At 40.1% G+C, this 27845-nt stretch overlaps 1 protein-coding gene across 6 annotated transcripts in view; it reads left to right on the top strand.

Annotated features, from left to right (window-relative positions):
- Positions 1 to 27845, top strand: part of ARNT2 (aryl hydrocarbon receptor nuclear translocator 2) — a 106918-nt gene that overhangs the window by 17070 nt on the left and 62003 nt on the right. For 4 of the 6 annotated variants that reach the window (XM_042476909.1, XM_042476908.1, XM_042476910.1 and 1 more), the window contains exons 2-6: positions 2371 to 2482; positions 9806 to 9853; positions 11271 to 11312; positions 15966 to 16179; positions 18109 to 18322. In XM_042476909.1, coding sequence (XP_042332843.1) covers positions 2371 to 2482; positions 9806 to 9853; positions 11271 to 11312; positions 15966 to 16179; positions 18109 to 18322 — 630 coding nt within the window. The remainder of the gene's footprint in view (positions 1 to 2370; positions 2483 to 9805; positions 9854 to 11270; positions 11313 to 15965; positions 16180 to 18108; positions 18323 to 27845) is intronic. The other 2 variants (XM_042476912.1, XM_042476911.1) reach the window with 1 other exon arrangement.

Here is a 27845-nt window from a genome sequence, read left to right as displayed (position 1 = left end):
AAAATGGTTTACCTATTCTTTTGCCACCCCTCTTTTCTTGGTGTTCCACAATGGCCATGATTGCTCTGGAAATGGTAGCCATCATTTCCCAGTTCACTTGATTTGGAAAACTATGTTTAATAAAAGACCTAAGAGATTAACTGTAACATATCCAGAGGAGGGCAACCAAAATGGTGAAAGGTCTTGAAACCATGCCTTATGAGGAGTGACTTAGGGAGCTGGGGATGTTTAGCCTGGAGAAGAGAAGGTTAAGAGGTGATATGATAGCCCTGTTTAAATATTTGGAGGGATGTCATATTGAGGAAGGAGCAAGCTTCTTTTCTGCTGCTCCAGAGAATAGGACCCGGAAGAATGGATGCAAGCTACAGGAAAAGAGATTCCACCTCAACATTAGGAGGAGCATCCTCACAGTAAGAGCTGTCTGGCAATGGAACAGATTCCTTCAGAGAGTGGTGGAGGCTCCTTCTTTGGATGTCTTTAAACAGAGGCTGGATGACCATCTGTTGGGAGTGCTTTGGTTGTGATTTCCTGCATGGCAGGGGGTTGCTTCAGTAATGATTTCTTGAATTGGTATGCTTGTAAATATTGGAAGCCACAGAAAATCACAAACTTCCCTTGCCAGTTTTTGAATGACAGTGTAGGAAACGGTTGATGTGCACTGATTTTTAGACACCAAAAGAGCTACCTGTATTCTCGTTTTCAGGCTAAATAGTCATGCTTGCTTCTGTGGGACTGTCACATGAAAGTGGTTAGAGTTTTATTTTTAGCTTTCACTGATACCCATTTCATTTGCCTGTTTTGATTTAAATATATTTTCTCTTATGTTGCCAATTTTTTTTAATGAAATAACAACTTTCTAAAGGTGCAAAATTTTCTGTAGAAGACTACAGTCATGGAAAATACCCACCAGTAGATCTGGGTTGCAGGTATGACATACATTGTAAATAACTAACCTGCTAGATCAGTGATGGTGAACCTATGGCACGTGTGCCAGAGGTGGCACTCAGAGCCCTCTATGTGGGTACATGTGTCATCGCCCCAGCACAGAGTTTGTTACTAGAAAGCCAGAGGGACATGGCACTTTGCAATAAATAAGTGGGTTTTGGTTTGCAGGTTGGGCACTCGGTCTCTAAAAGGTTCACCATCACTGTGCTAGATGTTCTGCTTCCATTTCTGGATTGGCTGCAGGTAGATATCGTGGCTGGGCATAAATAGAAATCTTTCTCCCTAGATTACTTCTTAAAATACATTGTTTTATTCTTTCTGCTCTGTCGCTTTTTTGGCTGGCAACTAGTTCCCCTAATAAAACCTAATGTACCAGTCAAATTTCCTCAAAGTAATGATCAGCAGCAATGACAATACATAATATGCCTATTGGTGAATTGTGGCCAGGTACATAACAGCTTGACTTAAGAAGGTCTCCTGGCACAGTGGAAGTAAATGATGGAATCTTCCCATTTCTTTGGTTCAGTTCAGACAATACTGGTGTTAAATGGTGAGAATTATTTTTAGAAATGAGCCTCAGGACAAAAATGTTCCCTCTTGTCCCATTGAAATTGGTAATTTAATCATTAAAACAATATGGTAAGTACCCTGGCCAGCTGTAAGGTACACAGATCTAGATTGTGTTATATGGGCTGCAATGTGTAACCTTCCAATGATGGGGCTATATTGTCAACATGAGACACAACCATGTTAGAGAATTGCAATAGGGCACAATGGGGCACTATGCAAGGTGTCCACTGCACAGTGGGAGCACCCGCAACAACAATGGGACATCATGAAATCTTGAGGCCATTTTTCCAGCTGGGTGCATGACATTTCACTGCTCTCTGTTCTGGGTTACCTATGCCATGTGGCTTTGTTGGGCTCCTCCTCTCTTTGTCATTGTGCAAGGACAACCTGTCGCATAAAGTGTTGTACTGTTGTTCATTGTGACTATTGTGCAGTGACCACACTACTCACTGCTTGTGCATTGGTTCCAGTGGTGCAGCTCTGGTAATGCTTCCCTCTTGGGAATACAGACATTGCATAACCCCACAATTCAAAAGTACAGTTGTTGACTGGTTTGTGATGTATATTCTCAACAGGATACCAGCCATACAAACATCCCAAATTATTTATTTGATTACTTAATTTTTATGACATTTTCCATTCCTTCAATTAGCTTAATGTGGTATACATAGCCTTCCTCTTCCTCAGTTTATTCTCATAAGAATAGCACTGTGAGATACGTTAAAGAGGTAGATTGATCTAAGGTGGAGGCAAGAAACTGGTTCTCCTAGATCCCAGTCCAATAACCTGACACTATACCATTCTGGCATGAGTTCATTATGCTAAATGGTCCTCTGTTTTCCATCTCTATTATAGAAATGGCATCAGACATACCTGGATCAGTGACATTGCCAGTGGCTCCAATGGCTGCGGGGCAAGTAAGAATGGCAGGATCCATGCCTGCTCGAGGAGGAAAGAGACGCTCGGGGTAAGTCAACTTCATGGATTCAAAGTAAAGTTGAAAGTTTATTCTATGTGCATACCCTTAAGGCAAGGGGTAACACCTAAAGTTGCCTTAGGCAGTTGCAGAGCTTGGAAGCAATTAATTACAAATAACAAATTCTTTGTAATAGATTAATTATTCTCAGCTTTAGTCTTAACCTCACCAATTATTGTTGGTAATAGTAATGCTAATTTTACAGAACTGTTAATGTAATTCTTATCATGCAGGGAGGGAATTTGGCTCTCACATATTTTGATTTGCAAAACACCAGTCAGGCCTTTTCACCACAGCCAATGGTAGCAGACTGTATGAGTTACACTCCAAAACATCTTAGGGACCAAAGATTCCTCACCCTACTTTACAAGACAGTTTATGAGGCGTGCTCTCAATACTACAAAAGTAGTAATACTGCTGCTGTTCCTTTGTTTTTACTGTTGTTATGATCATTATACCTAATAATTATTAATGTTGTTATAGTCAATAATATTATTATTGCAGTTACTGCTTTTGTAATGATTAGCAGCAGCAGCACTGTAGTCATTACTGTACTTGGCTTCACAGTCTACTAGATGTTGGATTTATATATGTGCCTTCAAGTCACCTGTCAACCCCATTAATTTCATAGGATTTTCTTAGGCAAGGAATACTCCAAGGTGGTTTTGCTAGTTTTTTCCTCTGAAATATAGCCCACAGCACCTAGTTACTGGAATGTTGGACATCAGATAATAACGCTTTGCTTTTTTTTGACAGTGTTATTGTGATCCTATATATAGCAATATCTTTTGGATGTTTTGTCAGTCTGTCTAGACTTACCCTCAGTAGAATTGCAATCTTATCACTGCAAAAACCAGAGGTGGCTTCATGGACCTGGAATGGGTGTGAGGGTGACCTGAGGCCCCCAGTGCTAGCCTACAAGAACTGAGCCCCGTCCCCTGAAGTGATTTGGCAGAACTGAATGACCAAGACTCTTATGTAGCTAAGCCTTCTCAGGAATTATCAGTCAGAAGTGTACTAAATGATCAGGCACTAGGAAATATTAAGGACAGCCATTCTCATTGAGTCCTTCCAGGAAAAATAAAGGCTGCCTGTGCTCTATCCTGTGCACACAAACCTGGGAATAAACATGAAAGGGACCTCTAAATATACAGTGGGCTTGCAAGAGTCTTCATATTGGAGGATATTTTAATGCCAACGAATAGGGAAAATAATTTGCCCTCCCCATGGAAGTAAGCAAAATTAGTAACTGTCTGCCAGTGTTGAGCTCCCTCCCCGAAAACAGTTCCAGAGTCACTGGTTGGTTTCTTTTCACATAGGTGCAGAATCACAATTGGTGGGTTTCAATATTTCATAAGCATGCTCATCATTTGGTCTTTGATTCTGCTATCCCCAGGGAAATTTGCTTTTTCGCAGTCACAGTTATATCTAGCAGAAGATGCTGTAATTGTATATCAGTTTGAATGTTAAAATCCTGTAAAATTCCTACTTCGTTTTTAGCAACCCTTTTCAGATGCGTGATCACATCACGTATTTGCAGATGGTAAATTGTGCATAGATTCCAAAGTACCACAGCTGGTGATTTATCACAGTATTTATTAGATCTGAGTCTATGCAGTCTTGCTTCGTGAACACACCAGCAGTTTCATCTTTTTCTTTACATAGATGGTTTTTACTATCTGTAGCTAATTTCTGAAAATGTTATTGATGTTATTGGTCCGAATCACCTGTTTTTGAGCTCCAAATAAAAATCCTGCATTTTCCTCCCTCTGCAATAATTTCCAGATGTCCCCTTGCTCAGCTTTCCCTTCTGAACTCATAATATACTGGCAACATAGTGCTTTTTTTTACCAGGCTCCAATATGATTTTTCCTAATTTTCTTTTGTTTCATCAACAATATATTATTTTTATATAGATGTTGTTGCCCCCACACCTGTCTAGAGGGTGTGGAGGCAATTTTGCCATATTCTTTTTCCAAAAGGAAGTGACCTAGAGTCATACAGCAATCGATTCATAGAGTTGGAAGGGGTCTCACGGACCATGGTGTCCAACCTCCTGCTCAATGCAGAATCTTCTGCTGGAGCTTCCCCTGTAGGTAGCTATCCAGACTCCCTTTACAGATATTCAGAAAAGGAGACAGTACCATTTCTCTAGGCATTTGGCTCCATTGCCAAACCATTCTTACTATGAAGATATTCCTTCTAATGTTCAAACATAATCTACCTTTCTCTAACTCCAAACCATTAGACCTGGCTCTACCCTCTGGACAACCCGTCAGGTCTTTAAAAGAATGCACTCATGTCTCTCCTCTGTCTTCTCTTCACCAGACTGAACACACTCAGCTCCTTCAATCTTTCCTCATATGTTCTGTTCTCCATATCGTTTATCATCCTTTTTGCCCTTCTCTGACTCTGCTCCAACTTGGTCATATCTTTATTAAAATGAGACACCCTCAACTGAACACAGTACTCCAGATGAGGTATGCCCAGCACAGAATATAGTGGGACTGTTACTTACCTTGACTTGGAAACTGTGGTTCCATTAATGCAGGCTAATATAGCATTTGCAGTGCTGGCTTCATGTTCAACTTACGATCAACAGTAACCCTAAAGTCCTTTTCTCATGTAGTACCGCTGAACCATTTATCCCCCGCACCACCCCAGCTGAGTCTAGTTGCTACTTCATGATCTGAATTGCTTCTGCCCTTCCTCCCCTCCTCACTAAGAAGCAGTGGCCCTATACAGACAGCCAAAATAAAGCTGCTTCGAGTCACTTTGGAGGTATGCTGTTTCAATGATGCATGCGTCCTAAGAGTCTGGAAGCTGCACCAAAGCTGCACTCCAGTCCTTAGGACTGGAGCGTGGCTTTGGTTCGGCTTCTGGACTCTTAGGACGCATGTATCATTTAAACAGCATACCTCCAAAGTGACTCGAAGCAGCTTTATTTTGGCTGTCTGTAACAGGCCAGTATCTCTTCCCAAGACGACTTCTGCTGGCAGAAAAGGAAACTATGCTCTGATGTCATATCTCAGCCATTATTCATTTCTAGGCAAATGAGTGAAGCTACTGGAAGACCAGTTTCAGCAGACAAAATGAATAACAGCATTCATTATTATTAAACATGGGACTGTCCTGATCCTACAAGATGGAGTCTGGTGTACACAGAGACAATAAAAAGCAGAGTAGGATAGTTAAGCCTTCTCCTCTAGTATCTCTCTGAGTGACTAAGATTGTTATGAGAGATTGTGTATGCAGCCTTATCTGAGGCTGGTTCATGAGAACATGTAAAACAACATTGGTTTTGGTCCTTTGAACTCCCTGAACTAGGAGATCCATATAAACCAAGTCCCTGAAGACATTTCATTGCCCCTTGAAAGTGTTTTTCTTACCAGGCAGATCTTGGACCTGAACACTGGATGACATTGATGGCTCCTTTTAATGTCTTTATTTTGTCCTTTTCAAAAAAGGATGCTGGTTGCTGCTTCTTATATGTAGTAATATGGTTCTCCGCCCCCCGCCCAAGGATTATGCTTTCTTAACCTTGGTTTATTTAACTCCCTTGAATGGTTTGATTTATGAACTGAAAAGGAAGGATATAAATACTCTGCATAAATAATAGTCTGTATGTTGGAAGCCCTTTCAGCCAGCAGGTCTTGAAAGCAGCAAGCATCCCTGGAGTGGGCAATGAGTCAGCAGTGGTTCCTTTCAGGTCTACGCAGGTGCAAACTGTGCATATACAGAAGAAATGCTGCATAAGAAGAGCCTTGCTGGACTGTGCTGACCCTGTGATTAGGCAGAATGAAGTGGCTGCTTCAGACAGTCATTTATCAGTGTCCTGAATTACAGTAGGCATGTGGTATCTGCTGGGATTTGGGTCCAGAAAGGCCCCCCACCCCCACTGATACCAAAATCAGTGTATGTTCAGTCCCATTTTATACAATGGCACAGGAGAGTGGTGTCCCTTATATAAAATGGCAAAATCAAGGTTTATTTTTTAGATTTTTAAAAATATTTTTAAACTGCGGATGGTTGAATCCATGGACAAATTATCTGTAGATACAGAGAGCCAACTTTAAAAGCAAATAATTAGTTATTAAATCATAAGTTCGATCTTAGATGATGGCTCCACAGTCCACTCAGCCTTCCATCCTTTTGTAGGTCAGTAAAATGAGTACCCAGCTTGTGGGGGCAATTGTCTTACACATTGTTTATGTCATAGTTTTTTTCAGCTCCTGCTTCCTACTTTTGATTTGTGTGAACCAGTGCCTGAATGTTCCAACAGTCTGAACTGTTGCCTTGAAATAATAGCCTTTAAACCAGTGGTTTCCAAACTTTGGTCCTCCAGGTGTTTTGACTTCAGCTCTCAGAAGCCCCAGCCAGTTTGGCCAGCAGTCAGGAATTCTGGGAGCTAAAGTCCAAAACATCTGGAGGTCCAAAGTTTGGGAATCACTGTTTTAAACCAAGGTGGTCTCTGGTTTCTACCTCTCTGTGTCTGAATCCACATGGGCTACTTTATATGAAGGAAGAAACAGATATCCTAACCTATCAGAAAATATATTAACATAACAATTTTGTTCTTTTATGTTTTTCTATGAGAATAATTGTTGGAGAAAACATGTATCAATATATAAATAGATGTACATTTCATACAAGCGAGACAGCGAAAACTAATTTGTGTAAAAGAGGGCTTGTTTTGAAGAAAGTACTTACAGAAAAACAATCTATTTTTTTCCTGGTAGACACAGTGTGACAGTGATTGAAGGTTTATAAGAAGAGGACTTTGTTTGACTTCAGAAATCTTTGGGTCGATAGAATAGCCTTTGAATAATATCCTGTTCTGCAGAGAAATTAAGAGTGAACTGAGCTCACTTTATAGCTAGCCAAAATAGCCACTGGAGGTCACTGTTTCTCCATCAATGTATGATAAGAAGAAGCAACACAAATGAAGGGAAGATAACTCTGAATTTGATGGATAATGTGACATTCTCCATTCAAGAAATAATGGCTGTAAGTTGGCAAAGTTCAGCTGAAGTGTGAAGGCAATGTTTTAAATGAATGTAGAGTACTGCTCAAGACAGAAAGGACCATGTGCAGCACTCCTGTTTTTGTTGGGCTGCAGTTCTCACAAGCCTTCATCACTGGCTATGGTGGCTAGGGCTGATGGGAGTTGCAGTCTGACAATATTTGGAGAGCTACAACTCTGGCTAAAGTGTGTCCGCTATTAGAAGTCTTGCCTTGGTGGCAGTGGGTCAGGAATTTTGATGCCTGTATAGGTTGTATAAAAGAGATGAGGGAATGAATGATATTTGGAATGAGGAGACATATGAAGATGAACCCCAAGTTCTAAGAGTGTACCACTCCATCTGATAGTCCTGATGAGGAATCTGTACCAAGGACAAGGGGCTACTGTCAGAACAGAACTTGGGGAAACAGAGTGGTTCCCAATAGGCAAAGGGGTCAGGCAAGGCTGCACCCTATCACCTTACTTGTTTAACTTATATACTGAAAACATCATAAGAAAAGCAGAATTAGAATCAGAAAAAGGAGGAGTGAAGATAAGAGAAAGCAGCATTAACAACCTAAGATATATGGATGACACCATAATATTAGCGGAAGATATTCAGGAATTGGAACAGTTAATAAGGAAGCACAAAGTTGAAAGTGCAAAGGAAGGTCTGATGCTGAACATAAAGAAAACAAAAATTATGACCGCAGAAGAAATACACAAATTCAATCTAGACAATGAGGAAATTGAAATAGTTAAAGAATTTCCATATCTAGGATCAAGCATTGACCAGAATGGAGAGTGCAGTCAAGAAATAAGAAGACTAGAAATGGGAAGGAAAGTTATGAAGAACTGGAAAAGATACTGAAGAGCAAAGTCATACAACTGAGCACTAAAGTCAGAATCGTTCAGGCCATTGTTTTCCCAGTTACCATGTACAGCTGTGAGAGCTGGATAGTGAAGGAAGCAGACAGAAAGAAAATCAACTCATTTGAAATGTGATGCTGGACAGCCAAGAAAACAAACAAATGGGTTCTTGAACAGATCAGTCCAGAGCTTTTTGGAAGGAAAGATGATCAAGTTGAGACTATCATACTTTGGCCACATAATGAGAAGGCACAGATCACTAGTAAAGAAAACAATAATGCTAGGAAAGGTAGAAGGTAGAAGAAAGAGAGGAAGACCACAAACCAGGTGGATCGACTCAATCGGGGGTTGTGAGCAAGGGCTTGTAGGATCTGAGCAGGGCAATGGAGGGTAGGGATTCTTGGCGATGTCTCATCCACATGGTTGCCATGAGTCTGAACCGACTTGAGGGCAGCTAATAGCAACAACAACAACAGGTGTATATGTAGCCCTTGTCCTGATGAATCTGGCCAAATGCATGTGAATATTATTTCATTATTTAGAACACAAAGGAAGTAGCAAAGACTGGGTAGTGGTTATAAGATTTATATCTTAAAGTGGAAAAAACGCAAATAACAAAAGCACTATTTTTTTAGCCTGAGAGAACCCCCCCCCCTAGGAATCTCTAGGTCCTCCAGCACAACTCTGTGTTCAGCATCTGCTAGAAGTTGACCATAGAATTGAGCTGCAGGGCCTACACATGTGTAGAGAAGTGTTCTCTCTAGGAATCTCTAAGCCTTCCAGCATGACGTCTGGCTGATGTTGACCCTAAAGTCATATTGGAGGAACAAGAGATTCCTAGAGACAACATATTAATCAAATCAGTGAATAATCAAATGCGCAAAAGTCAAAGCCACAAATTTGGAGCGCCGACTGTACACTAAAAACCTAATTGAGACAAAATTTCCAAAAGGGCTAAATAGTTGCATTTTAAAAATCCCTAAATTATGACAGTGTTATTACATTAAAACTTTTAAAAATATATAAAAACATAATCTCCTCATTAAAAAGATTGTTTTGCCACTCTTAACTTAAAAACCAAAGACCTACCTATATAAAAATGTTTCTGCCTACCAGCCATAGGAAAGTAGACAGTTGATGACTAAACCTTATGTAGAAGGGAATTCTATAAGTTGGGGAGGTTAGGTTACCACTTCTGGAAAACCATGGTTCCACACTACTGCGTTATACAATCTTATGGCACCTACTGCTTTATACGATCATATGGCACTTCTTAGTTCATTAAGAACAAAGCTACTTATAAAATCTTATCCAGTTAGTCAAAAAAGCAATTGAAAGTAGAAGCAGTATAGAAAATAGGAAGGGAAAGCTACTCAGCAGAAATAAAGTATGTTGTTTCTTTAAGTAAGATTGACTCATTCAGAACACTTAACGTTTTTCAGAATGGACTTTGATGATGAAGATGGTGAAGGACCCAGCAAATTTTCAAGGTAAGATCAAGGTCAGATATTTATATTTGACTGTCAAGATGGTGCTGAAGCATCTTATAGTTAATAGCAAGGTTGTCATCTGATTAAGGCACCTTAGCCAATGAATCATATGAAATGCAAATTGGTCTTAATGACATGTATTTACATAATTTGCTAGTATTAGTCTTATACATAATATTGTTTGGTACTGTACAAAATGTAAAAATAAGGAAGAGTCCTGCCTCCAGGCTTACAAGTGAAAGAATTGTTGATGCTGGATGCATGTCTCATAGCAGAAATCTTCTTAAGGGCATTCCTTCTAAGATGGTATTGTCATTTCTAGTTTTTATAAATGCTTTTATTTTTATATATTTTTTACAGAATTAATTTCTTCCTGAATGAATGAAACTCTTTTTGTTCATCAAAATGGTTTATTATTATTATAATAGTAAATGAAAATCCAACATTGCAGCCCTATTTGAAGTGTTGATTTTACTAGGAAATTTATGCCCTTCCTTCCCAGTACCAAGATAGAACAAGTCAAGGCAGTTGATTGATTGTACACTAGAATAATTTTTCTCTTGTGTTGGCAAAGCATGGTGTTGCAGTATATTGGGCTGTTCTAGGGAGTAAGACAGAATAACCAGGGTGCCTCTTATAATATGTCAAACTCTGAAAGCATTTATCACTCGGGTTTTATTGCATAGTCCTCCCACAACCTGGATCAGCACTTTCTCTTGAAATGAATTTAATGGCAAAGCAGTATTTATGTGAACAGCTTCCTTGGTCCTCTTCTATCAGTCACCTATATGTGTCAGTTTGACATATCTGCAGTCCTAAAAGTAGACTTCATGAAAACAGCCTCTCATATGCTGGTTTTCTGCTCAGTTTTTGCCACTGTTTATTTCTTGACTCTAACTGCAGCACTATGGCAAAGTCCTTTGATAGGTGATGTCTCCCAAACATTTTACGGGGGGAAGGGGTTGGCCTTTGTTTCTCCAGATACCAATTTTGGACTGAGCTGTTGGTGCATAGTAGGAAAATGGTCCCTGCTCCCTATGTTGTGGCTCACCTCTGCTTTAAGCCAGAGCTTAGGTAAGTGTCTGAAAAGACAGGCCAAAATAAAACTGCTTCGGGTCAGTTTGGAGGTATGCTGTTTAAATGACACATGCATCTTCAGAGGCCAGATGCTGCACCAAAGTTGTGCTTCAGTCCTTAGGACTGGAGCATGGCTTTGGTGTGGCTTCCGGCCTCTTAGGATGAATGTGTCATTTAAACAGCACACTTCCAAAGTGGCCCAAAGCAGCTCTATTTTGGCCTGTCTGTTCAGGCCCAAAGTTACATTTTTGAACCACATTTTCCAGAATTTCCAGCCAGCATGAGTACTGACCATACTGTTTTCTCATCTATTTACTGTGCTCTTGCTTTTGTCTTATAGGTATGATGATCAAATCTCTGGTGATAAGGAAAAATATGCAAGGTAGGCGCTGAGAGAACAGTGAGGGATAATGCTACCTAAAAGAGAAGCTGAACGTTTCAGGCTTTAGCTCTTTAGCTTAGAAATTTAGTTCCTCTTGTTTGCAGTTTGAGTGGTCAAAAGGATGGATGATCCAAAAAAGAATGGCCAGATGGGAGAAAAGAATCATATCAGGAAGGTACACACTTGGAAGGATCTATTCTGTAAAATGAAAACAGAGCATGTTTGTAATAGAGTCAGTTTTGGTGCGTTTACAGAGAAGAGTGTGAACAATGGTTTCAGCTCCCTGACTTTTAGGAGGATTCCTTGGAAAGTGAATAACATGTGCATCACAGGATGTTAGAACACCTCAGTTTTGAGCGAGGTAACAGTTGTTTGCAATCCAAACTCATGGTTGAACATGCACACATCTCCATCCTCTCCTTCTGCTACAAAAACCTTCAAGGTGACTTATACTTTCAAGGGAGGAGGCTGTAGGTCAGTAGTAGAGCCCAAGCTCTGCACTTAGAAGGTCTCAGATACAATCAGTGGCATCTCTGTCTCTTCTGTAAGGTTCAGGGACTGATTTATTTTTATTTATTTAATATATGTCTTAACCTTTCTCCAAATATGGGACCCAACAGATTAAAACAGACCCCCCCCAAAAAAAAAATTGGAAAGATTCTTCTGCTCAAGATATTGGAAAGGTCCGACCAATTAGAACAGATAATTCTGGGCTTGGTGTAGAAATGGTATAGCTAGATAGAAGGCAGTATCTTAAGTTCCAAGTAAAAAAGTTTAAAATAAACACAAGTTGAAAGCTAATTGAGTGGCCAAGATCAGCTAAAGAGAAGATATTCAATAAAAATAGGATGTCAGGTAAATTATTAATTCCTGTTAAAAGGTCAGGGCTAAACAGGGGAAGCCTTTGGCTAGAATTCTGAAAGATAGCAATGTCTGCACCAGAAATAGGAACAGTTACCTTTTTGGATTAGAGCTCCCAGAATTACTCAGTTTGCATGACCAGTGGGTGATTCTGGTATTTATAGTGCAAAAATATAATTTTTGCAAGCTCTGGTCAGCACTCTGCAAATTTGCTAAGAGATGAATCTGTACAATCAAGCTAAACTACCACCATTACTGGAATTGTCACCAATAGTCAACCACCTAACTCTCAAAAGCTGGAGTTGGGTTGCTGATAAAGGTCTTTATTGATGCACATGCTGTGTCACCTGTACTTGTTCATTGCCACTGGAGCTATGAACTGGGGTCAGGTGGATTGTCACACCCTCTAAATTACACTGCAATCACTGTCTAAATTTGGTTCAATATTTTCTTGGAAGCACACAATTTCCTGTGTTTCAGAGACAAAAAAATGTAACAAACAGCATACCAAACTGGCTGATGTGTTTTAATATTTGCAGCAGAGAAATCACTGCAGCAGCTGAGCTCATCTTTGCTTGCAGTGGGCTTTGGCAGACCTTTTTAGCCTTAAGGTATCACTGCAAGCTTTACTTTCCTGCAAATGAATTGCAGGTGGTGGGTGTGTGAGAAAGATGGGCCAGACCATGTACACTGAATGTTCACATATTCAGCATTACTGAGAGGTGCAATCACTTTTACTCTCTCTCTCACCCACATTAGAAACATGTTAAAACTATTAATTAATGATTTTGTATTGACCTCTACCACCACACAGGGATTTACCCTTCTCATCTCAGTGAGGGAATGGGGTTCACTTGCAGGCCCTGAGCCTCTTCTTACCTCCATCACCTATCCTTTTCATCTTCCATGTGAGTGGGAAAGGTCCGACATACAGTAGCTCCCAGCACAGTTGAGAACTCTAGTCAAAAAGAGTTCTAAGGCTCAAAACATAGTGCAGAAATAATCCAGTTTGAGACTGCTTTAACAGGCCCGGCTCTATACTAGGGAATTAAGGGCACTAGTTTTGTGGGACATTTAGCTTTCTCGGACAAAGAACATTGGTGCTGCAAGTACCATTCCCAGAATTCCCTAGCACTGAGCCAGGACAGTTAAAGCACTCTCACACTGGATTATTTCTGCAGTGGCCCTATGCCAGTTAGTCTGAATGAACTACAAGGGCTATGTAGTCCTACCCACACCATGCAGGAACATACAACTAAAACACTCCCAAGAGAAGAGCGTTCAGCAACTTTTTAAAGACCTTTAAAGAAGGATGACCCATCACCTCCAAGGCACTCTATTCCAATGTTGAATAGTTCTTATTGTTAGGAAGTACCATCAGAATGGTGAGGTAGAATCTCCTTTCTTTAATTTGAATTCATTGGCTCATGTCTTAGGCTATGTTCATTGTTGTTGTTGTTGTGTGCCTCTAAGTTGTTTATGCCTTATGACTACCATAAGGCATGTTGAGAATCTAGCTTTTCTCATTGCAGAATTTGTGTTGCCTGGGTTTAAACTAATTTGTTAAAAATAGCAGACTTAGCTAGTATGCTTAGATCAGGTTGATCCTCCCTTATCCAAAATGCTTGGAACCAGAGGTGTTTTGGAGTTTGGATTGTTTTTTGTTTTGGAATACCTGTTCTTTGCATATACGCACATAATGAGATATCTTGGAGATGTGACCCAAGTCTAAACACAGAATTTATGTTTCCTATACTCCTTATACACATAGCATAAAGGTAACTGTGTACGATATTTTTAACACTTTGGTGCATGAAACAAAGTTAGTGAACATTGACCCATCAGAAATCAAAACTATTAACCATATTTCAGCCATCCATGAAAAAAGTTTTGGATTTTAGAATATTTCAGATTTCGGAACTCTGGATAAGGGAGACTCATCCTATATGGTAATGTAGGGTATATAAGGTAAGGTATGATTCTGAAGTAAGATTGACTGAGCAGATTGGTTCAGTTGTGGGAATAACTTCACTTATAGTACATTAACCAGACTTGCTGTGTGATGGATGGGACAGTTGACTTTCTTAAGGCTTTGTTTCCCAGCTTTGGGATCCTGCAGTGCTTTCTTTGAAATGCTTTTGCTCATCCCCTGCCTGCTGTCAAGAATGAGATTGGACTTGGAAGTGGGAAATAACAGAAGTGTTCAACAATCTGTTGCCTCCGTGCAGAGCTCCTGTGTACTCCAATGCATACATGGAGCTCCCTGGCCTGTAAAGACCCACCCTGTTAATTTCAGTGGAGGAGGAAGATCTGTGCCAGGGAATGTGAAAGCAGATCTATTTCCTCCATTGCAATTTAAGGCTTTGTGGGCAGGGGAGCTCCAGGTGTGCTCTGTGCCTGTAAGAAATCACTGGGATTGGGGTTGCTTGCCATAGATTTCCAAGCTGACAAATGGAAGGCAGTAATGTTTGATTCCTTAATGTGCATTAGAAATGCCAGGCTAATCCCAAAGGATTCACTAGCATAATGGCATGGCTGTGACAAGCCGAGGAAGAGGCTGTGCATTGGGGGAAACCTGTGACACGAACCTGGTTGGGGGAGAAGAGGAATTGTAATGAATTGTACATCATCCACTCCATCCTGGAGGATCCCTCAATAGTGTAAATTTACAGCGCTTTATAAATAAAGGTTAATAATAATAATAATAATAATAATAATAATAATAATAATCTGATTACCCACTTTTGGAAATTTGGGGCAGCTCTTACCTCCCGTGAATGCAGCATTGTTCCATGGTTATCGCTTCTTTTCTTGAGGAGAAAGGATAACGTACAGATGGAGTTCTATGTTTGTTGGACTTCAAATCCTATCAGACCCAAATAAGCATGGTAAATAATTGAGGAAGATGGGACTTGTAATCCAACAGTACAGCCAGAGGTTCCCTACTCTCTCTAATGGCATCAATGTCATACCCTCTAAATGTTCTGATTTGGCAGAAACAATCCTGATTAACTCTGCTGTTCCACTTTTTCAGCTGCTTTTAAAACACCCCAGTTTCTTTCTCTTCCTCTCACTTTTCCCCTTGGTCTTCTATAGACTTCAGTTGCTGCAGACTGCTCAAAATGCAAAAGTAGGTTGCACTCCATTAATTCAGCAGGGAGGTAGGAGATAAAAAGGGGCAGACTCTTGCCCTTCTCTGTTGGCTCAGCCAAAACCAAAATGCTGCAGCCTCTCCTGGCTTGTTTGTTCTTCCTCATTTGTAACTTTTGTCATTTTGACCACAGATTGGTCACTCATGTTCTGGTTTTCATCTGTGAAATGCGGAGGATGTGAAATTTAGGGCCATTGAAAAGTAACAGTTTTATACTACAGTGCTCAAACTTCCCCAGTGAACATGGTTTGGCTGTGGGATTCTGGGAATTCCAGTCCAAGACAGAAACATGCCCGCATTCTGTTTGGGATAGGTGTCTAAAATTGCCTAACTAACCTAGCAATTCATTATGCTGCAGTAGACTTACAGTACAATTCTCGATGTGTCCATCCAAAGTAAAAAACACTTAGTCATAGCTAAGATTGTAGCAATCCCATATAACACAATGGGAGCTGCTGGGAATTGATCCTTCTCCTCTCTGCATAGGCTTGTCCTCTGGGTTCCATTTCTTGGCCATGGTAGCATGTGATGCAACCCTTTTTACTACGCTCTGAACAATTGTAATGATTTCCAAGCACCACATCTTTTACCGACAGCATCTCGCTTTCTCTCTCGGTTTGCTCCTTCTCATGTGTGTTTAGGGAGAACCATAGTGAGATCGAGAGACGCAGGAGGAACAAGATGACCCAGTACATCACCGAGCTCTCTGACATGGTGCCCACCTGCAGCGCTTTGGCGCGCAAACCTGACAAGCTGACCATTCTCCGCATGGCAGTGTCACACATGAAGTCTATGAGGGGCACTGGGAACAAATCTACCGATGGAGCATATAAGCCTTCTTTCCTAACTGAGCAGGTGGGTGGCTTCATGGGTATGGAAGTACTGAAGGCAGTTTCACACATTGCATTGCCCATTGTATTTGAGAATCTGTAGTGAAAATGTAAACTTTGTTGTATTATAGCAAGGCTGAATTTTATCTTGTTTGGAGCTGCATTTTATTTTATTTATATCCTCTCTTTCTCCTTATATAGGATTCAAGATAGGTTCAAAGCAATTAAAAACATGGTACAGCTAAAAAGTATTTATACAAAAGTTTAAAACACAATTAAACCACAGTTTAGTTAAAAACACAAAACTAAAACAATATAAAAAACAATTAAAACATACCACAGTCCTATTAAAGGCTTCTGACCAAAACGTGTGACTTCTGTAACCAAACACAGCATCTGAATGTTGCATTTTCCCTCCATCCTACTTCTTTGTATTATTCACTGCAACCTACTTTGTGTGTCAAATTCCCATGCCATCAACTTCATCTACTTAATCTGTTGTGGGGCATGATGTATAAAGTCCGCATCATTGTGATGTCAAAATGTGTGGCGCATTTGTATTCAGGGCCAGTAGTGCCATTAGGAAGACTGTGGTAACAGTCTCAGACAGCAAATTTGGATCTTGTGAAAAGGCAAGCAAATTGTTAACTTTTTCACTACTATGTTTTTAATGCCAGGGAAAGGGAAAGGTATTTGTAATATCTTTGGTCACATGTGCCAATGGCAGGCTTTAACTATTATGCCCCTCACCAGAGGATGGGGATAGAATTTTTTGCTCTGCCACAGGCTGGTGCTGCTTGCATTAAATATTATCAAAGAAAGGGGAGACTTTGATATGTTTGTCTTTTTGCCTGTGTGTTTTGAGCAATATGTAGCCCCCAGTGTTATACTTTATTTATGGGGTGGGGAAGCGGAATGCACAGTAACATCTTACAACACCCTAAAAACACTGCATGTCATAAAGGATTGTTTGTGTGACCATGGAATTTCCACACTTCCTTCCTAGCATGTATAGGGCTGCACTGTTTCAAGTGCTTATTAGCCATTCTTCACTTTCAGGCTTCAAAGCAGCATACAAGATCAGTCAAACTGTAATATAAAAATCTAATTGCAATAAAATAGCATGCAGCTATGCAGCATAGTAAATTCCTGTCTTGATCCTACTAGAAAGACCTAAATGTTCTGAGGGGGGGAAGGCTTTCTAGCTGGGGCCAAAAGGAAAACAATAGTGGCAGCTGGCAAACCTCAGATGGAGGGGAAAGTCATGTCTCCTATCGTTCCCTACCATATTCATCCTTGCAGAGTTAAATGCATGTGAAACAGGAAGTATAGATCCCTGAGAATGAAGACTGAAGGAAACTTAGTAAGTAGGTAGGCAGTGTAAGAGCCTGGCAAATACAGCAAAGGGTGAGTTGTATGAGTAAAAGTCAAGCCTGGTACAGAAGGTTCTTTTTGAAAGCCCTAGCAACTCATGGAATGAATGAATTAAGGAACCGAATGGGATCTTTTGGGTAAATTTTTGGTCATTCTAAAATGCTCAGAGAAACAAATGGGGACTTTACCTTTGGGGCGGGGGCAGGACTGCTAATTTGTGCAGCCTTTCTTGGCAGTGTTCATTTCACTTTCCCAGAATAACCAGGGTGTTGTGTTCTGCAGAAGAATGAGATAATGGCAGCTATCCGTAACGACAGCACATATGTGCTCCATGCATTTAAAAAATAATAGCTGCAGAGTAGTGAAAGAAAGAGAAATTAAAAACCAGAAGTGCCACTGGAAATGTAAAATATTTTTTTCTTTTAAAAAATATATATTTTAACATATTAGGAAGTGAAATCTGGTCTCACTAATAAAATGCATTGAGTTATATAGTGACAACAGCAAAAGTTTCACAGCCCTGTTAAAATTGTTTCACGTTTGACTGGCTCTAATACTTCCTTCTTGTTTTCTTGGCTAGGAGCTGAAACACCTCATCCTCGAAGCTGCAGATGGTTTTCTCTTTGTTGTAGCTTCTGAAACAGGCCGAGTGATCTATGTGTCTGATTCTGTTACTCCTGTTCTGAACCAGCCACAGTCTGAGTGGTTTGGCAGCACCCTCTATGAGCAGGTTCATCCCGATGATGTGGAGAAGTTGAGGGAGCAGCTCTGCACCTCTGAGAATTCAATGACAGGTCAGCGTTTTTTGTAGGTGTGAATCTCCTTGTTATTACAAGGCTGTAATAGTGTTGATGTCTATTATGAAAATGCCCTAATGCAATGTTTTCAAGCTATTTGATGTGAACAACCAGCAGTCCCCCCACTCCAGTGTGCCAGACACCAGGATCATCCTTATACTCATTGGTTAGTATTGTTTCTTTCTTGGAAGCTTTTCAGGGACTTGCAGCAGATGGCTCAGGGACCGGTACTGCAGACCACCACTCTTGAGTAGCAATGCCGTAAAGTGGCGTTTTTAAAGGAAACTAAAACATTTATTATGAATGTTAGTTGGATAGAAAGTTACCTCAGCACATGTGCAATGTATGAGTGACTTGGCAACTTTTAGAATACTGTATTAGGGTGTATGAGATATGAGCTCAGGGCTCATGTTCTGTTCAGACTCTGGTCTTTCTAAATGTAGGACAGAAATGCTTTTCTTTCAGTAAAGTTGGATATTTGATTCATCAGCATAGCCTTCCAATCTTTCCTTGGTATAGCTGGGAGAAGCAATCCTGCTTCATTTCACCCAGGGGCCCTTTCACACTACTCATTTTGATACCACTTTAACTGCTATGGTTCTTTCCTATGGAACCTTGGAATTTGCAATTTAGAGAGGAGTAAGTGGCTAAATACCTTGAAGGTGCCCAGTCCTCTTTGATCTTGGAAGCTAAGCACAGTCAGGAGACCACCAAGGAATATCAGGTGTTGTAGGCCAGGTTCAGAGGAAGGTAATGACAAACAACCTCTGAGTATTCCTTGCCTAAGAAAACCCAGTGAAAATGACACCATAGATTAGCAATCAGCTTGAAGGTGCACATGCACAGATCCATGCTGCCAGAGAGTGCCTCACCAAACTATAAACCCCAGGATTCCATAGCATGAATGATTCTAATTTTAGTGTTCAGCTGTATATCTTTACAATTTAGAATTCTGTCCAGTTCTTTTATAGCTGCCTTTCTATTTCCTAATTTTCTTCTGATTTCTTGACTGCTGTCTGTACTGATCAATGTTTGTTCCAAGGTATGGGAGATTTTTAGCTATTTCGATTTACTTGTTATCTAGGTTGAATTTATATAATTTATATAAATCCTCTGTGGTCATTTCAACTCACGACAAATTATTTTTTGTTTTCTGTAAGTTTAACATTAGGCTTGCCTTTGCACTTTTTTCTTTGACTTTCTTTAGTGATTGTTCCAAGTCTGCAATGTTTTCTGCAAGAAGTATGGTGTCGTCAGCATATCTTAGATTGTTGATATTCCTTCCTCCTATCTTCAGCCTCAGACAAATCCCCTCTGAACAAATCTTGCAAAGAAAACATTGTGATATGTTTGCATTAGTGTTACTGTAAATAGGGAATTAATTGAAGCCACACAACATGAACAACATATGCTTAAAACGACAGTCTGAGGTCCACGCTACTCATAATGTTTTTTGGCCTTTGATGGCAAATACAAAGAGTTCAAAGACTGACTATTATTTTGAAGAAAAAGACATTTGGTTGTTGGTAGTATAATGCTGATCTAGGTAGTTTATCATTGTGTTTTTTTGTCTTAGCCACTGTCTCAACTTTGTTTTGGCTGCTGCTTACTGTTCAACTTGGCTGTGCTGCTCAATTTCCATTTAAGTTGTTTTTGCCTGTGTATTTCTGCTGCCTTTCTGGACCTCTCTCTGTGTGTGTTTTTTCTCTAATGATTCCATATTCTGTTTCTGGGTTTAACTTCCTTTGCCTCATGATAGTGACCCTGAATTTGCCTGTTTTTCCCATTAAAAATGATCACAGAGCCATATGGAACACCACATTCAGTGATATCTTCCATATTGATGGAATGTGATATTTTTAGACTGCAAAATGGTGAATTAAGAGACATGGTAAAATTGCCTTACATTTCTTGGGTTCAGGATACTATAAAAAGAATCATGCTGGATCATGCCAAAGATTAATCAAAATGTGATTATTGCTTTCCACAGTGAACAGCCAGGTGTTCTGGGAAGCCCACAAGAAAGGAATATACTATGTTAAGTTATTCATACCTGGAAGGGAGAATGAATAATTTAGGTTTCATCCAGACTGCAGAAATAATCCGGTTTGACACCACATGAACTGCCATAGCACAGTGCTATGGAATTCTAGGAATTGTTATTTGTTGCAGCACCAGAGCTGCAACAAATTACATTTATTTATCTCAGGAAATAAATTTGGGGCAACAGCTTTCTAGATTATGGCTCATAGTTTTGTAATTCTTTCATATATGAAACCTGCTTAGAAATATCTTCTTTATTCCAGCAGGCCTTCTGTGAGCTAGAAGCATCAATTTGGGGCTTTCTGGTCCTAGTAAACTGCCAAAACATTTTAATAGATAGCATTCTGGTTTTTTATGATACTGTTTTACATTCTTCCTTTCATGGCTTGGCAAACTAGTGAAGAGAAGCAGGCTCTGTTTACAGTATTGAATAAAATTATTTCGGGGCTGGTAGAGGGAGGGAAGAACTCATAACTTGGCAAGCCATTTGGTCAGCCCCAAGACCTTTTCCAGAGAAACAAGTTTTTGCAGGGAAAAGAAAGGTCAGCGGAAGCATTGAAAGAGGAGCATGCTGTGGTGTAGCCAGCTGTTTTGCTTTGTTTGGGGCTTTTTCCCCCTTTAAAAAAAGGCTAGTTCTCCACGGCTAGCTGGATATTTGAATGTGCTTAACAATGCTGCTCAATATCAGGACCATTTAAGGAATGAAAGGGACTTTGGATGGCAAAAGTTGTTCATTTGACCTGCACCCTAGCTTTGGCATGGATGTCTGGATGACATGCCCCAATTCAGGCGTGAAAAAGTGCAACGTTCTGAATGTTGTTGACCAGTGACTCCCATCATCCTTAGCCAACGCAGCCAGTGGAGAGTACTAAAACATTCCTCTAATTCAGCAGCATCTGGAAGACTGTACTTTATCCATTACACCCTTAAGTGCTGACAGAGGTTAGAAGTATTACTACCACTACTAACTACTGCATTTACAGATGGCCTGTCATTTGAGAAGTGTTCATAAGATGGCTTACAATATTTTAAAAATACAATTTAAAAACAATCCTCAGCAAAGAAGAGAATAGCCATATACCCTCTAAGTGCCCCAATCTGGAAGGAAGGGAGGGAAGATTAATCCCGTGTCATTCCACTTTTTTAGCTGCTTTTAACATGTCCTAGTTTCTCTCTCCTCTTCCTCCCACTTTCTTCCTTTGTCCTCAGCTCACTTCACTGAGTTTGTAGAGCAAAAATAGTTTGCACTCAGTTTAACTGAGCGAAAGAGGTAGAATCTTGTCTTGCTCAGTAGATTTGGGCAAAGCAAACTGCTGCATCTTGTCCTTGCTTGTATGTTCATTCTCATTAATAACTGTTGCTGTTGTGATAACTCTGAACTTGCTTGGCTGCACATCTGCTGGATTTCACCTGTTGCGTGCGTAATTCTGAAGGATGGAAAGGAGCTTACAATTTTCATTCTTCCTTTACAATTTGCTAATGCCATTTCCTGGTTTTCAAGAACTGGGAAAGAACATTCATTCTAATTGGTATATGTGACTATGATTTATGCCATCTGGGTTCATTTTGGAGCAAAACAACATGGTATTTTTGGTGAACTTTTCCCTAATCAATTTAGGGAAAGTATTGTCTCTTCTGAGACATCTTGATACGTCTACATTTCATAAAAACAGATGATCAAAGGCAGAAACTATCCATGCCCTTTTTTGTCTTGTGCAACTGAAAAGCATGACTAAGCAGATGTAACTGATTTTATTTCACTTGGCATCAGCATGATTGCCTCCTCCATTTACACAATTATTTTGTGAGGAGCCATACCAGAAAATAATGTGTTTTTAAAATGACAACGACAACAACAACAACGATGATGATGATGATGGAAACAGTGATAGAGAGAAGACTGGATTGTTTTGGTTAGGTGACTTTTTATTGAATTAAAGAGTATAAGTTCTGCAGTGACACTGCAGAAAAATCAGTCTACTGTAATATTGGCATATGAGCCTTGTAAAACCACGGGGATTTCAGGGATCAGGATAAGAGGGGGAACCTGCCGTTCGGAAGCCATAAGATCTGCAGATGTTGATGTCTTCAGCAGCTGTGCAGGGGTTCAGTTTGATGTCCAGTTGCAAGGAATGCTGGTAGCAAGCAAAATTTGCACACCCAGAGAGAATCCAGATGCTGTTGTTGGAAACAGACTGGCTGAGTGCGACGGAAGATTAATTAATCTGTTAAACCACTTTGGAGTAATGTGTGATATCAGGCCAGAAAGAAGATGCAGTGGGAGAGGCGGCACAGAAATATCTTTGGCCATTGCTTAATAAATACCAGAAGAGTTGAAAATTTAGAAATAGCACTGATTTCCTTTTTTAGAAAGATCATATAAGGTCCCTTAAGGTCTCTCTCTTTCATTCTCTTTGTTCTTTTTTTGCTCTTAAATGTTTAGTGCTCTGCAAATAGTAGCCCAGATTCCTATTCCCAATTGCCACTTCATACACTTACTATCTTTGGATGTAACAATAAGCCAGAAATATTGAGAATCATAGGGATGGAAGAGACCTCAATGGCTCTCAAGTCCAACCTCCTGCCATGCAGGAACATACAATCAAGGAATTCCGAACAGATGGCCATCCAGCCTCTATTTAAAAAACCCCAGAGAAGGAGATTCCACCATACTCTGAGACAGTGTGTTTCACTGTTTAACAGCACTTACTGTCAGTAAACCTGTCCTAATGTTCAAGTGGAATTTCTTTTCCTGTAGCTTGCATCCATTGCTCCAGGTCCTATTCTCTGGAGCAACAAAAAACAAGTTTGCTCCAGCCTCAATATGACATCCCTTCAGATATTTAAACAGGGCTGTCATGTCATCTCTTAACCTTTTCTTCTCCAGGCTAAACATACTCATCTCCTTAAGTCTCCTCATAGGGCATGTTTTCCAGATCTGTTACCATTTTACTCACCCTCCTCTGGATACGCTCCAAGTTGTCAACATCCTTTTTGAATTGTGGTGCCCAGAACTGAACACAGGATTCCAAGTGAGGCCTGACCAAAACAGAATAGAGTGGCACTATTACTTCTCTTTATCTAGACACTGTACTTCTATTCATGCAGCCTAAAATTACATTGGCCTTTTTACAGTGTCACAAAACTACAATCCCAGAATTTCATAACACTGAACCATGGCACTTAAAGTGGTGTCAACCTGGATTATTTCTGCAGTGCGGATGCTAGTTACAGCCGTGTTGCCCTGCTCCACCCTACTATGACTTGTTGTCGGGAACTATAGGCAACCCAAGGTCTGGTTTGATCTAAATAAATAAATAAATAAAATCTTTATTTCTATCCCGCCCTTCCAAGAAGATCAGTCTTCCATATCAACAAACTGCTTTTATCATATGACCATTTGTGGCTTGAAGTACAAGGCCTCGCATATATCAAAAGCATCCTCTCTTTGGACCATTGTTGCTACAGTTGGGATTTATTCCAGAGTTGGGCATTATCTGGCATCTTTCCTGGATTTCGTTCTGCTTCAAAGTGTCATAATCATAGCGGGAAGTGCCTCCAGAATAGCAAGTGTGTGTTTCGTTTTGATAAATACACTGCCATTGAAGGCAGAAGACAACTGGCAAAAATCATAAGATGTAGCATTTGTCACTGTGTATCTTTTCCATGCTGGTGAAGTATCGGTGTAATGACCTGATGGGCAGTGACAGCATTTAATCTCATTCCCAATATGGACATCCTGTTCTCCCACCCTGACACTTTTGCTTCTCTGAATTGTTATGTGTGTGTGTGTGTGTGTGTGTTTAAAATAATCATTCAAACGCCTTCCTTAGAAGGTTACTTTTTAAAAACCCTGTTTTGTTGACAAGCAAAAATAGGGTCTTCATATTCTGTAGTAAAGATGTATGGTTAGTTTAATAGTAGGGAATACATGTGAAAGTTGTAACAATATGTTTCAGTATCCTATTCATTCTGCCTGCCAGCCAGACCCTCTTACAGAGTCTAGATGTACCTTTGTTAACAAAAAAGATGGGTTTGGAGGCTTTAGACTTTTAACAGAAAATTTGGTACCAGAGGAAGAAACAAGATAGAAAAAAAATGGGGATAGTTTCCTACACCACAGAAGAAGTTCATGTTTCAGCAACTTTTTATCAAAACAAATAGGCACATGTGAATTGGATCAAACAGGTCAGAGAAGCCTTGCAACAGTAAACATAAACATACTGAACTTTCTAGGAAACACTTGATGCAAAATCTATCCAGGGATGACTTTTTCTTTAACAAACTCTGTATTTATTATCATTTTATTTTGGTGTTCAAACATACAGATCTGTTTTCTTATAGTATGGTGGAGGTAGCTGATGAGGAAGCCTTGTCTCCTGTCTCGCTATTTCTCTTTTTTGCCATCCACACATGCTCAGCAAGTGATTCTGGAGGCAGCTGCTGTTTAATTTGTCTGTTGTAGGCAAACACCCACAGCTACAGTGAGAGTTGAAACCTGTTTTCCCAGGTTAGGCTTTATTTCTTGCATTGTTTACTGCAGAAACACTGCTGCAACCCAAGCCCACAAGTGTGTTTTCCAATCCTTCATCATCATCCCCAATGCAAATGCGACTAAAAAAATAATCCAGGTAGACAGAGGATAGGGAGGAAAGAGGACTGGCTGGGTATAAAAGGTCCTTGTAAAAAGAAGCTTCTAAAATGCATAGCAGTAAAAGCTTAGGTTTTCTCCTCATATTCCTATCCCTGCTATTCTTCTTAGCTTTCTCAACTGCAACCCCCCCCCCCTCCACACACACCATGTTAGCAAGGAGGAGTCTCTTCCCTTCTTCCATTTCTTATCATATATTTTATTCCCTGGTCTCAGTGTTCCCTGTGGATTATTGGTGTAGTGCCAATCCTTACCCCTTTAATCTCATCTCTCTTCTGGGATTTGGAAATACCCTGCTTGTGATTTCTGGCAAGTTATCTTTGCTCTCTTCCTTGCACCAACATCATGGTGTGTTTTAATTGCTTTGCTTGCAACTATGACTGGGGCGTTGTTAATACTGGATCTCACAAGCAGTTGGGCCTTTTTTGTTTTAAGATTGATGTTCTTGATGCAGCCATCATAGCGTAGTGGTTTCAGTGTTGGACTAGGAATCTGGGAGACCAAAATTTGAATTTCTAATTGGCCATGGAAACCCATTGAGTGACCTTGGACAAGTCACAGTCTCTCATCCTCAGAAGGGTTCAGTGGCAAACCCCCTCTGAATAAATCTTTCCCAGAAAACCCAATGACAGGGTCACCTTAGGGTTGCCTTAAGTCAGAGATGACTTGAAGGTACACAGAAAACCAAAGTGCAGCCATAAGGCATTTCGAACAACCAGAACAATAGTTTATAAAATTAAAAGCATGATGGATTGTGTGGCCCCCTGATGTCCACAGGTAGAACTAGATGACCCTTGGTAGTTGCCTATCACTGCTTAAGGATTCAGTTTTCTGTTCCTCTCTCTCCTTCTTTTTGTTCTGTTCCCCCCACCCCCTTTGTCTCTTGGCTAGAAAAGTGGCCTGCCATGGCCCATTTATAGCCATGAGATACATGGGGATTTGGTTTTCTTTTTGACACTACCACATCAGCACATGATACCTATTTTTGAGCAGAGCTATGAGCCCCTGTGAACTTTTCTGGCGTGTTTCATAATTTAAAAGCTGTGAAAAAAACCCCAACAGTTTCCATCCACGCTGGCCAGTTGTCCTTGTTCCAGTAAGAAAAGTTCTTTCGGAGCTCTGTATGTGTAACTTCATTTTCCCCCTTACTATACAGGAATATTTCTATAGTCTTCATCTTCTTTTAAAGCTTTGGAACTGTGCTGGTCCAGTTCTCCAAAGTTCAACTCAGAAATTACCGGAGATCTCAGAAATTACCATGTTAGTCTGAAAAACCAGTATGCAAAGGAATCTTGTAGAACCTCTGAGACTAATTGAAAGATAGATGTTGGTAGTGTGAGCTTTTGTAGACTTGAGCCGACTTCCTCAGGAAGGTTTTGTAGACATGAAGAAGTAGGCTCAAGTCTACGACAGCTTATGCCACCAACTTAGATTGTTCAGCTAGTTTCAAAGGTGCAAGGTTTCTTTTCATAAAAATTATCATGTTCATTTTCTCAATGTATACAATGTGCTTCCATTGTAGAATCAGGAGTGTTCTACCTACATGCACTTGCATGCTCGCTCTCTCTCTCTCTCTCTCTCTCTCACACACACACACACACACACTCTCTTCAGTGGAAGGTATATACAGTATTTTTGCAGTACCTTTTGCTCTAAACTGGATTGTGAGTTAATCTAAATCAGATCATTGGTCCATCCAGCTCATTACAGTACTGCCTACCTGGACAGGCACCAGCTCTCCAAGATTGCCGTCAGAGAGGTCTGTCTTAGCTGTATCGGGAAATGCCAGGGAATCAGCATGGGACCTTTTGCATGCAAAGCATTCATTCTACCACTGGAGCTACAGGCCATCTTGAAATTGTGAGATGTTTTTTTTCAGGAACAAGGATATAAGTAATAAGGGAATTAACTGTGTACTATTTTTGAGAATCCAGTGAAAATTGGCATAGAGTAAGCATATTCTGTATTTTTCTCTCTCCAGTGTTTTTTGGGGGGGAAATTGGCTCTTGGAAGAGTCACTATAGAATTTAGGAATCTAAACAAGTAAAGAGAGAAGCCTGGCTTTGAATTAGGAGCTAGTTTTAGTTGCCCAATGGGAATTGTCAAAGAGAATGGGAAAACAGCCAATAAAACCTGGACTGTATTTGATTATCAACCTATAAACTTCAACATGCTGTTTTAAGATGTCCTTCCATTGTATCAAGATGAGCCAGAGGTTAAAAACTGAGAAAAATTCCTGACTACTGCAAAGAGAATCCAGCAAAAGTGGTCTAAACTGAGCATACCTGGTTCTATTTTTCAAGTAGTGCAAAGCAATAGAACACTAACTGGAATGAATTGGATGTCCTTGCCTAAATGTCATTTGGCTGGTTTTAGCCATAAAGCTTGGAGTTGTGGCTAAGTGAGTTGTAATCCAGGAGAGCCTGCATTCAGACCCAACTCCAGCATGAACATACTAGGTACCTTGATGTAAAGACCTATCATTTGGGCCAAAGATATTACGCTAAATACATGACTAACACTGGAAGAAAGAAAGAGAATCAAATCTGATAATATAGTAAATTGTATGGTAGCTAGTTATACAGAGACAAAAAAGGAGAATGAAAAAGAAAGACTATCAGCAAAATAGAAGACCCATACCTCTAGTATGTGTTGATTTATAGCTATAGATTGAAATCTGAAAATAATGCTTATAAATTTAAATAGAAATGCAATATCACAAATCAGGTTACCTATTATTCTGCTGTCCTTGCACTAGGCCCATATTAATATCCATTGGTTTGAGCATTGACCTATGACTCTGGAGACCAGGGTTTGAATCCCCAC

Source organism: Sceloporus undulatus, chromosome 6 (genome assembly GCF_019175285.1).
Source record: "Sceloporus undulatus isolate JIND9_A2432 ecotype Alabama chromosome 6, SceUnd_v1.1, whole genome shotgun sequence".
Taxonomy (NCBI): Eukaryota; Metazoa; Chordata; class Lepidosauria; order Squamata; family Phrynosomatidae; genus Sceloporus; species Sceloporus undulatus.
Note: the sequence above shows the minus strand (reverse complement) of the source record. Positions and strands in the feature narration are given on the sequence as shown.